Source organism: Procambarus clarkii, chromosome 52 (genome assembly GCF_040958095.1).
Source record: "Procambarus clarkii isolate CNS0578487 chromosome 52, FALCON_Pclarkii_2.0, whole genome shotgun sequence".
NCBI classification, from domain to species: domain Eukaryota; kingdom Metazoa; phylum Arthropoda; class Malacostraca; order Decapoda; family Cambaridae; genus Procambarus; species Procambarus clarkii.
The window spans coordinates 24,377,562-24,390,368 of record NC_091201.1 but is presented as its reverse complement, the minus strand read 5'-3'; the positions used below and the strand labels follow the sequence as shown (position 1 = coordinate 24,390,368).

Below are 12,807 nucleotides of genomic sequence, written 5' to 3'. Positions count from 1 at the left end.
TTCTACTCCATACTACTAGTAGTAGTAGTATACTACTAGGTGCCACACTACTAGGTGCCATCAGTCAGTTCTTATTGGCCTACTGAGAACCACAAACCAGATCCTGGCTCCATCAGAGAAGCACAGGGAGCAGTGGCACTATGAAAACCTTGTATGTAAAGTTATTCATGTCTGCCACCACCAAGGAAAGGCACCCAGAAAGTCAACAAAACAAAACAGACTACTGCTTGGTTAGAACTCCCCCCAGCTATGTAAACAAACGATTTAAAATTGGTGAAACTAACACGAGGTAGTTTGCCCCACCTCTTCCCCCTAGTTTGGGGGAAGGAGAGGGAGCACACCGATTCACCCGGCTGCTCTACCAGCTCTTATACGTTGACTCGATGTATCTGGAGGCCTGGTCGACGACCGGGCCACGGGGACGCTAAGCCCCGGAAGCATCTCGAGGTAAGGTAACCATCTGGTGCCGGGTCACTTGCTCAAGTCACTCTGGCTCCAGTCTCCCATTTTTTCATAAATGGTTTTTGCCTTTGAGGCTGTTCTTGTGAGCATTTGTGTCGGGTGAGCCAAACGTTTAGTGTCCACGGGGCTGCATGTGCTCGGGGATCCCTTTCCTGAGTGCTGCTTAACTGCTAGCATTGCACTGTCAGGGTTATCTTCCCTGGTGTGATCAGGATACACTCCCTTTGGGGGTATCCTTGCTGGTGGTGGCCCTCGCCCCTTAAGGTAATCCGGTTGTCTTGAACTATCAGTGTTTTCTTGGGTCTGGAGTGTTTATTGCTGGTTTGGCGTACTGTGGTTTGTGCAACCTACTCTGAGAGCCAAGGAAATACATGCTCCAGTTTACATGTCTGGTTGATGCTGCCATTCTCCTTAGTTGCTCATTCTCTGTGGTTCGTGCCAGAATGAGCAACTAGAGAAAACAGAGTTTGAACCTCTTGACCGGGTTCTTCTTTTTTCTTTAGTCCACTCTGTTTCCAGTGGCCCCTTTGGTCCGGGTTTGTTTTCCACAAGCGATGTTTTTGCTTTCTCTGGCTTCCAGTTGCCAGGTGGAGGAGCTTCTTGCTCTCCTTCAGCACCAGCTCCTTTGTTCTATTGGCCCTCTTGGGCTCTTCCTTTGGTTGCTGCCGGCTCATTTTCTGGGGGAGAAGTTGGTTGGCTTCTGATGCTTGGTTGTTTGGCCGAGGGTGCATCATGTGCCATGTCTTGTGGTGGCTTTATGCCACTGCCTTTGTTCTGCCAATTCTGTTTTAGTGGACTATTTGTGGTTTGCTCTATTTTCCCAGGATCCCTTGTTTCTCAGGTCATTTGCAATTTTCTATAGTCTAGCCAGCCTGTGGTCTTCCCTCATGCCCATGATGTGCAGCAGTCTGCAACCTTTCAGCAGTCTTTTCTTGTTTGTCTTGGGTTGTTCTTTGGGCGTGGGGGGTTTCTTCAATGTATTTTTCGTCAGGGAGATGGGGCAAACTAGCTTGTGCTAGGTTTACAAATCTTCGATCATTTGTTTACATTGTTAGGGAAGTTTTCTTGGCTATTTTGTGGTTAGTCTCTGTTCTAACCAAGCAGTAGTCTGTTTTGTTTTGCTGACTTTCTGGGCTCCTGCCCTTGATGGTGGCAGACATGAATACCTTTACATAAAAGGTCTACATAGTGCCACTGCTCGCTGTGGCTCTCTGAGGGGGGTCAGGATCTGGCCTCGTGGTCCCAATAGGTCAATAAGATATCCACAATTGATGGCACCTAGTAGTAGTAGCTTCAGGAAGCCACCAAGGCTCACTCAGAAATTGGTGTTTCATTACATTCAATACTTTTTTTTTGTTATACACTGTTAATTGTAATTGGATAAATGTACAATGTACAATAATTTATAAATAAAGTTCTTAATTTTGAACTGACTAAATTTGACTAGAAAGGGCAGTAGGACCTCATGTATAACACCTACGTTATAGCATACTGTTGTCATTGCAAGTGTGTAATCATCACAACCTCTGTACTCACTACACCACACTATATATCCCAAGTTATGCCAGTCCGTGAATACCCAGCTTCTGTCACACCATATCTATTTATTAACATTTCAATTATATTGCCACAAATTTAAATTCCTCCAGTATTCCTTGATACATTATAATTGTTGATGTTAAATACTTTGTTAAATACATCAACTTCCTCATGAAACCAACAAGTTCATTAACAATTTAATTCCTGTCAAAACAGTTTGATCCACCATTGTGCAATTGATCTATTTCGTAAATTACTTGCTGTATATTCCAAATGCTTGTACCTGCTGTAAAATATTACAGCTGTACCTGTCACTGTAACATTTTATTTTATTGCTGAATTATTTACTCTTATAGAAAGGGGGTTTAAAATATAATCTTTTTTGTTTAATTTTAGTGCTCAATAAGGTGAAAAGATTAACTTTTGACTTTAGTACAAGGGTTATTTCACATAATGGCCAACTTCAGTAAAATTTACATGCCTTTTTGGTATTTAGAATCAACTGATGTCCCTAATTTCAAAAACACTTCTTTACATATATATAGATACAATACTAGTTATAACAGCTAGGTTATTGAGACTCCAGGAGGTAAAGGTCATGCTCAAACTTAAAATGACCTTACACATAGCTTTTGGTGTATAGGTCAGATTGAATTGATACTCTGAAAATGTTGTGTTTTGCTTAGCATCAGTATAAATGTTCTGTAAAATTGAAGGGTATTGATTAATGGCTGCCCTACTTTCGTTATAAGGCCCTAGTGTCACTACATGATGGATATATGAATATAAACAGTTTAGAAGTTATTAGTCATTCACTTTGTTATTATTCAGGTCATTTGTTCTTGATAATTTGTGTGTATGCAGGTGTGTGTAACCGTTGGCTTGGGACTATGGGTAGATACGTATTGCTACGATTCCCTTGAACGCGGATTTATGGCACCATGTCACCTGGGAGCAGTGTGCTGCATGTTCTATGGCTCTCTGACCTGTCCTCTCACTAAACTGCTATAAGCTTCCACTGTATTTTATGCCATATTAAGGGTGATCTTTTTATTTTTTTTTTTTTTTTTTTTATTTTGAGGCTTGCCAAGCAATTCACTATAAACTTTCTTGCTCCTGTGGGTTTTTAAGTGGTTTCTTGTTTTAGACCGTTTTTCTTTTGTGTAGTAGTTTTGTAGAATTTTCTTATGTGGTATGTACAGTACAATTATACTTTATACTGTACTGTATATTTGTGTGTGCGCATAAATACCTAAGTTTAATTTTTTATGTTGGTTACAGGATAAGCGCTGCACTTGTGGTTTCCTGTCTTTTGTCATATGAAGTTCTGAAGCTTCCAGTGGTTTTGGGATACACTACCTCTCATTTATTTTATTCCATCTGTCTACCACACTTTTCCAAAAAGAGAACTTTTGTGTCTTCGGTAACTTCTATATGTACTGGATGACTTGTTTTTCACAATGAATACACACACTTCTTTTTTATCCTCTATCATCTCAAAGCTATGAGATCGGTATTTGTCCCACAACTGCTGGTATGATAACGTTCAGCAAGTACAGCATTGGATTTGATTGAGGTTGAATTACCTGAAGTACAGTACAGTGCATATCAGTTAACTTGATGTAATACATGTTAATACCTCCTGTTTTCTCTGGCAAAAGAGAACATGGATCCACGTTGTGTGACATGTGCTCTTCAAAAGCTTGACTCTGGCTGGGGTCTTCACCAGATGGTTTTCTCAGGTTTCAGTTTTAAATGAAGGACAGGGAATGAAGAGTAGGCCTGCTTGCCAATAGGCTGCACAGCTGGCTGACTTCCTGTTATGAAGTACCAATTGGCTGAGACATAGACCACTTCTTTTCTTTGGTGGAATACAATGTGGTCTATGAAGGATAACTTCCTCCCTCCTGCCTTCCCCCCAACCTCCCTACCACTTTCCCTTCCATCCCACCTCTTTCCCCTATCCAACCTACCCTTCCCCACTTACCCCCACCCCCCAAAAAATAGCATCTTCTCACTCTCCACTTCCATCCTGAAGCTAAAATTACTCTCACTCTGAGTCACCCAAAATTGGCTTAACAATTTTCTATCGTTCATATTAACTAAAAAAAAAAAATGAGATGCACAATCCCAGTAGTGTTCCCTGCGTTCCTTGAGATGAGGGCATTAACTTGACACCCAACATTACAAGGTTTTGACCGAAAGTGAAACTAAATTGGGCATCATGCAAATCGTGCATTTTTTTATATCTATCTATCTATCTTACCCTCTTCCCCCTCCCCATATCTTACCCCTCTTTCCCCTCCCCCTCTATCCCTCCTTCCATTCTCTTCTCCTCACACTCTTCATTCCTTTCCCCTCCCCTCCTTGTATAACTCACTGGCTAACACTTATTGAGTGAGTAAAAGCACAAGTGCCACTTTACCCAGTTCACACACAGGGAAGGCATGACTCGTGTACACCAAATTCATTCTGCTTGATTTACAATCATGCCCTTATTTGAGAACAAGTTTTAGGTTCTGCAGTTATACTTCCCAAATATGTTGCACACTTTTTTTTTTTTTTTTTTTTTTTTTGAGGGGGGAGGATTTAGCATGTATTCTATCGTCATTACAACAGTTTTGTGCAGTGTGAAGTATTCCCGAAAGACATTACTCACACTGTATGGGGGCATACTGTAGTTTTCTCTGTGTTTAAGAGAATACAGCATTGACGTATTTACCTGGAACGTTTTACTCGAATAACCTCTGCTGGGGTAGTGCTGTAAATACACTTTTAATTTCAGTTTTGTTTTCTAATTTTTGTATATATTTCTCTCAGATACTATGTATAAATATGAAGATGCAAATGCTATTGTTTAGAAATGTATAGTACTTAAAGTGTTCAAACATGACTGCATTTACTAACATGTAACTTTTATCTTGATTAGCATAGTCATAAATACTGTAATATATTATGAAAGTTGTACATAGCTTATTGGAATGGATGATGACTTTATAACTGTGCACACCATAAGTGAGGGATTATATTTGTGAAACTGACATTTGCTTGCCCCACTAATACTGAGGTTGTGCTAAATGTTAAGAACTATGAGCTATGAGTGGTATGTGTTATAGAATGTAGTGAATGTGGGCAATAGGAGGTAATTCTGTTCTGTGGTGCCACTGCTTTTGTGTTGCTAAAATAGTAACTGTAGTAACACTGGTCCTGTTGCTCCTTCCTCCTGCCTTCTCCATCCCTCCTGTGTGGGTCAACAACAACTATAGACTGGAAGTGAGCCCAGCAGAACCTGCCCGTGTTCGAGCCTTCTCTGTGGGGTCACGTGTCAGCCTCAGGCTTGCAGGTGGGAGAGCCGGCCAGGTAGCAGGTGGTGCCATTGCGGCAACATCTGTGTCTGTCGCCGAGTTCTCTTCTTCTATTAAGGAGAGGGGAAAGCAAGTGAAAAGCAAATCAACAAGGTAGGGATGTTATCTCTGCACAGCAGATTGATTCACTTCAGGAGACATGATAGCATACAAAGGAATATGATCTTGAGCTCTGTGGGTTGTAGTCTTCAGAAACAGGTTAAAGGGGTTTTGATGTCTGTCTCATCTCTTTGAATTTTGTTTTTTATTATTGTCTGATGGTATGCCTTGAGCTGCTCATTTAGTATCCTGAAGCCAACTGTAGTTTTGCAGTTTAGCATAATATTTTCATAGAATAGATGTTAAATTGTAAGCTTTGAAAGTGCCTTGTAAGATACTGTAATTTTTTTTTTAAAGAGTAGTTTTATTTATTATTTATTGCTTTGGAAATACTGTATTGAGATAGTTATGGAAGTTTATTTTGAGTTTACCTGTGAAATATAGTTTTTGCTTGCTTTACTAGAGATGCTTAGTGGTTGCCCGAAACCATGATCACTAATTAGCCGCATGACCAGCTGTTACTTCATTCTCTTCATATGGGGCTTAATATAGAATGTATTTTCCATCATGTATTGTATAGTGTCATCTAGTAATTTGGGTTAAATGCTCATCAATTATATAAACTCAGGTAAGTTCTGAAATAAACTTTTGAATTACTTGTAGGGTTTGTAGAGTTGGAGTATTTACTTTAAATGAATATCAGGTGAATTATTCCTTCTTGCAGGAAAGGTTGCATTTGAATCGTCAGATTTCTCCGTCACGCTCATCAGGAAAATACTGTACTGTACTGTAATGATATTTTGTGATTGGCACCTTTTGCAAATTTTACTATGCAATACATGTACTGTACAGTCTGCTTATAATCGATTGGATCAGAGTTTTATTCCTGGGCAAAGTGAGATATATGGGCACGATTTCTACCACCTTAGTCCTCTGTTCACCTAATGCTCTATAGCTAATTTGTTTATGCTCTTGGCTTTACAGCCTTCACAACTATAATTTGTACTAAGCTCCAGGGTGCTCAGGTAGACATCTTTAGCCGACCCCATACTTGTTAATCAGGAGTGAGTACAGAATATTGTATTCGCCTATTTGTGTCTGCAGGATCGAGCATTGACTCTAAGATCCCTCCTTTCTAGCCACCAGTTGTTTATAGCACTGACTTCTGTCCTATTTCCCTATCATATCTAGTTTTAAAATTATGAATAGAATTTGCTTCTACAACCTGCAACCTGCTCCTCAAGTTCATTCCATTTTTCCACTTCTCTCACTCTAAAAGAAATTTCCTAACATCTGTGACTCATCTGAGTTTCCAGCTTCCACCCATGTCCCCTTGTTCTATTAGTATTCAGTGTGAATATTTCATCTCTTTCACTGTCAGGCGCTCTTCATACCCCATCCCTCATAACTCTGGGACGAGCCTTGTTGCAAACTTCTAAACTTTTCCAGTTTCCTTGTGTTTCTTCAGGTGGAAGCTCCATGATGGGGTAGCATACTCTAAGACTAGTCTCATGTAAGCAGTGTAAAGCACCATAAATGCCTCCTTCCTTAGGTTTCTGAATGATGTTCTAACTTTTGCCAGTATAGAGTATGCTGCTGTCATTATCCTATTTATATGTGCCTCAGGAGTTAGATTAGGTGTTACGTCCACTCCCAGGTCTTTCTCAAATTGTCACAGGTAGGCAGTTTCCCTTCATTGTGTACTGTCCCTTTGGTCTCCTATTACCTAATCCTGTTTCCATAATTTTACATTTGCTAGTGTTGAACTCCAGTAGCCTGCAACCTGTTCAAGTCCTCTTGGATCCTACAATCCTGATCTGTCACAACTCTTCTTATTAATTTTTGCGTCATCCACGAACATCGACATGTAGGACTCTACTCCTGTAAATGTCATTTACATATATTAGAAATAGATCTGGTCCCAGCACTAATCCTTGAGGTACTCCACGTGTTACTGTTCACCAGTCCGACTTCTTGCCCCTTACCGTTACTCTCTGGCTCCTGTTAGGTAGTTCCTTACCCATGCTAGGACCTTTCCACTTACTCCTGCCTGCTTCTCAAGTTTGAATAGCAGTCTCCTGTGTGATACTGTATCAAAGGCCTTATTTCATAAATTAATGCACTGTATATGTGTGAGTGTAAACACATGCTATTGTATCGGCAAATAACTTTACCACCAATTCTCATAATTTGGTATACACATGGATTTGATTACTCTGTAATTTGCCTAAGTTACTTGGAAACATTATTGTGCAGTTGAAGGGTTAAGAGACATCTCTTTCCTCTTGATAATTGATGTCTATTCTACTCGAGGTAAAATCAAAAGAATAATAGTTGAAATTTTTTGAATACTGTAATGGGGAACAGTGCATTAATACCAAGCTAGCATAGAACAAAAGATCAGATGGTCTTAAAATGACAGGTGGTGGTAGTATTGATCCACGTACGAAAAAGTCATTCTATATTTAATGTGAACATTTTATAGTACAGTACAAGTACTGTACTGTAAAATAAGAACATATTTATACAGTAATATATAAATTGGTTAGAAAGTGTGGTTTGAAGTCGGTCCTCTTCTTGGTGGTCTTTCAGAATAACAGTCCTCTCATCTTGATTTGAGTGAACTATTCCAGTAGTGGTCCACTGTCTTGAGGCTTGGAATCTTTGAGGTTGTACTGTACATATATGTATTGTAATAATGGTAAACAGCATTACAATTATGAGTTAACAGGTTCAGTACAGCAAAATGAATGAACGAGTCCAATTTTTAATATATAATCATTTTTCATTGTGCATTCTTGCTTGCCTATTTTTTCTGGACTGTTGCCACCCCATGAAAGTGGAAAACAATAATGATGACAATCACATGTATAAATAAGAATTTCACACATACTATATTTTAAACATGTTATGGTGTGTATCATATTTTGCACAATAATTTTGTTTTGCCCTACATACACAATCCTTGGTAGAATACAGTCAAAAATGAGTTCAATAATGCTGCTAATGAAGTATTATTGAATGCTATATAATGCATTAACATAATTGTTTGAGGCTAGTGCTTAAAATTATGCCGCCAAGTCTAGTTATATGTAGAGCATATCAAGAGTTTTGAAAGCATTCTAGTATGTGAATTATACAATCTACTAGTGAAGCAGTACACTGCAACTTACAAAAAGGCACTTCATATCTTAAATTAATACAGTGATTAATATTTTCTAAAATGGTTTTTATTGTGCATGGCATGCTTTACTATAGCACCAAGAGCTGTTCATTTTCTGTTTGTGAATCATCTTTTGAGATATTAATATTTGAAAATACAGTTCATAAGTAATTGAAGGAAAGTCAAAATATAACATCTTACTGGAATAGTCAAGTTAATTTAAGTTAATCTCAAGGATTTATTATTTACATTTTCCTGAGGTGGAAATAATTGTCAAAATGGGTAATTAGGGTTAAAAAAAATTAAATTGGGGTGAAATTATTACAAATATTGATGAGTTAAGATTATTGCTGGCACGGTAGCATTAACAATACAGTATATTTTTTTGTAGATAAAATGAGACGGTAATGAAGGAGTCAAGTCACTTCAAAACAATTAGATTGGATACGAGAGCAAAGTGTCTTCGGTAGGAATGTAAAAGATAGGAACATTCAGTGGTACAGTAGCAGGACGGCTCTCTCTGTTGTAGTGTTTCATTAGGTAATATACTTACTTTCAAATGCAGGAATTTCTTAAGGCAGTGAGTCTATTTTGAAGATTCAGTAATCTAATTGTTGACATGTTTCTAACATTTTCTTGATGCTACTTATTATGTATCTTCACAAATTCTGTCATCTTTAATTTCATGTTTATTGAATACAAGCTAATAAATATACTGTATTCAATCAAATACTGTATATTTATTAGTGCCCAATGTTCAATGGAGTACAATGCATCAATTATTTATTGATGCATTGTACTTGTATATCTATTTCATTTGAGAGTCAACCAAATTTGTAATTTATATTTCTGAAATACTGTAGAAGTGGATACAGTTGATCCTTATTTTATAGGTTCCTTTAATATTAATACCATGACTTATCCCCGTAAACTGTGTTAGCATGCCTTATGAATACTAATGTCGGGAATTTTGTTAATCTTTATTAATATTATCTTTTTCTCATTTGCAGTGCTCCCATATTGGGATCGTCTCCAATATCTAACTCTTGGTCAGGCACTCCGGGAACCTTCTTCAGAGGCTTCCTTCAAGCTCGAAGCCAAGAACGCAACAATGACCTGATGGAATTTGACTTTTCAAAAAATAAAAGTTGTGACAGTATATCTGCTGATAAGGAGAAGAAGAGTAGTAGCTTTGAAAGCATTAAAAGAACTCTAACTGGTCAAAGACATCGCTCGAATTCTAAATCCTCAGGGAATGGGAAATCTGTATTCGATTCCATTAAACGAGACAAGAAGAAATCCGAGAGCGAGTTATCGACCAAAAGTATTGAGCTTTCTGAAAGAGGGAACTACTGTGAACTTGAGATCAACCCAAGCCCTCATCGCAAAACTTCAGATTCTTATGATGGTTACCTTCCCATGAAACCTGCCATAAATACTTCCCAGCCTTTATGTACCTCAGAATACTTGGATATGAACAGCAGAGAGTCTTTGATTAGACAAACCTCATTTGCAGATCCTTATGTAGACATGTCTAGAGGCAGTGATCGATATGGATCTTCATGTTCTTCAGGGTCACATGATGGCTATGTGGATATGAGTCAAGGAAAAGGCTTAGGACCACTTCCTCTCGCCTCATTATCTTCATCATCCACAACTTCAAACAGCTCATCTTCCATTGGTGCTAGAGTCAGAAAGATTTCGTCCACTTTAAATCCATTGTCTTCCCAAGACAGTACTTCACAATTGGACGAATATATGCCTGTAGACTTTCGTAGTAATACTGACCCTTCTTCTCATTCAATTGATGGGGAGAAACATAAGAAAAAAGAAAAGAAAAATAGTAAGAGAAAATCATTTAAGGAAAGCACTAAAAGAAAGAAATCTGAACCAATAAATGTTGTTGTAAAAAGTGGTGATAGTGAAGTATTACAGGAAATGAGCAAAAAAGGTACAAGTCCCTTATCATCCTTGAGCACTCTACTAGGCCGTAAAAACTCCGGCACACCCCCTAAGACACCTCTCTCCCCCACTGGTAGTCCACTACCAAAATCTAATCGAGGCACTCCTAGTCCATTTTCAAGTTTGACTCGTAGTAAAAACAGGGATGATAAGGAGGGTCGTAAAGACAGTGTTGGTAAAGACAATTCTGGGGGAATATCCTCCAGTATAAACTCAGGCATTGGCACAAGCTGCATTGAAGAATCGAGTATAGAGACTGAAGAGAGTGCGATACCAGGTGATAATCTGAGTGCCACTGCATCTTCACAGACAGTTCCTAACAGTGGTGAACAGCAGAGTAAACAAACAATGAGTGTTAATGATTGCAGCAAGAGAATTTTGGGGATATGTGAGGCAGCATCTCAGGCAGACACAAAGCAGGAGGAAAGTCAGGGGTCTGTTGGCTTGGAATCATTATTAGGTAAAGGCAGCACCAGTCAGCAGCTGGCAAATACCTGTAGTAGTGATCAAGGGGCATATGTTAATTTAGCACTAGGTACTTGTGATAAACTTATAACAGAAAGTAGACAGCGTAAAGTATCCAATACATCCTTGTCAGATTATATGAATATATCTCCAATGGGATCCAGTAAAGTTTCAGAAGAAGATACACACAAACCTCATGATTATGTTAATATGTGCCCAGGGGGACGTTCTGAATCTGTTACCACTTCTCAGACACCTCCGCAGCTTCCTCCTGCTTTGAATAAGATTCCTCCTAGTAGCAAGACCAATATCCCTGGGAATAATGATGCAAGTGATAAAAAAAGCCTTAATATAGGAAAAGGGATTTCTAGACAACATAGTCGAAAAGATAGTGAAAAATCTAATACTGTTAGTAGTGGTGGGGACTCGGAAGGTGGTAGTGGTGGTGAGAGTGGTTATTTACTTATGACTCCTGGGCAACCACCACCGCCACCACCAAAGCCCTCATCTCCCCGAATGGTAGCTCATCGCCCAGACATTCCCCCAGCATTACTTGGTGTTCGACCAGACCCTTCTCTCACTGCCACTCTTGAACGACTAAATTTTGTTAGCTCTGCTGGCAACAGTTCTAGTGAACGGTGTCGAAGTCATAGTGGGCCTGGAGCTCCAGAAGGAAGTGCTGTAAGCAGTGAGGTGCGTGTTAAGAAACAACTTTCAGAACCTAGAAGTGGGTCTGGATGTCAGGGTAACAATGGGCGTGCAGCTTCAGCATGCTCCTCACCAGTGTCATATTCACCACCTACATCACCTACTTTAGGTGGGTCTGTATCATCTGTATCCTCTCTTAGTGAGGGTGGCCTTTCCTCTGCATCTTCCACCTGTACTGTGGTTAACGTGGGTGTGGGGCGGCGAGAGGGTGGGTCAAGTGGATCAAGTGGAACAAGTCGTGTCTTAGATATGCCAGCAGATTTAGCAGCTCATTCCACTGTTCCTTCTGTGACCAGTCAGCCATCCTCGGCAATTATTGGCAGTGGCAGTGCAGACAGTGGACTAAATTATGTCTCATTAGATCTAGGTCCAGCTAAATGTGAAAGTGTCAGGCCTTCACCCCGAACTGGGCGTCGAGCTGTGAGTGGGACGGTTACTCAAGGAGCATGTACTCAAGACCCTGTGGTTGGAGAGGAAGATGAACCCCTCAGTTATGCTCAAATAGATTTCACTAAGAGTGAGGGTTTGCGGACTACCTCCCTCTCGCGTGACCACCGACATTAACATTCTCCTGCCTTCCTTAATTCACATGCCTCCCTTTCAGTTCCCACACCCACGCAAATCAAAACTGTATAAATGATTTATAAAATTCAGTAATTAAGTTAATAAAAGTTAAAACATGTGAGTACTATTTATTGTTTTATTGTTTCATCGACTCCTACATATGGCAGTAAGGTTCTTAAGTTATTGGCAAATAAGATGACAAAATCTGAGGAAGTGGTATCAGAACTTGGTAAAGATCGATTGATTGGTATGTGTATTGTAAGTGAGAAGAGATTTTGCTGCATATTTTAATGAGTCATGATATTTGAATAAATGTGTGCAATGTATAGGTAAGAACTTAAAACTTAACAGGACATTGGACAAGTCTTTCAGAATATAGTTGCATTCATGATAGTTCAGGGCCATAAGTCTCTAGGCTCAGTCCTTATGAGCCGAGACTTTTATAGCTCCTTGTTTAATGTATATTTGTAGTGAATAGTCAGAATATAACAGAATAACATAGGATGTTATGTAGACTATTTGTTTTCATAGAATGCTTTT

General features: G+C 39.2%; 1 protein-coding gene across 4 annotated transcripts in view; it reads left to right on the top strand.

Moving 5' to 3' along the window:
• Positions 1 to 12,394, top strand: part of LOC123763636 (insulin receptor substrate 1 chico) — a 103,707-nt gene extending 91,313 nt beyond the window's left edge. For 3 of the 4 annotated variants that reach the window (XM_045750887.2, XM_045750885.2, XM_045750886.2), the window contains exons 13-14: positions 5,268 to 5,459; positions 9,579 to 12,394. In XM_045750887.2, coding sequence (XP_045606843.1) covers positions 5,268 to 5,459; positions 9,579 to 12,267 — 2,881 coding nt within the window. In that variant the 3' untranslated portion in view covers positions 12,268 to 12,394. The remainder of the gene's footprint in view (positions 1 to 5,267; positions 5,460 to 9,578) is intronic. The other variant, XM_045750888.2, reaches the window with a different exon arrangement.
• The last annotated feature ends 413 nt before the right edge of the window (positions 12,395 to 12,807 follow it).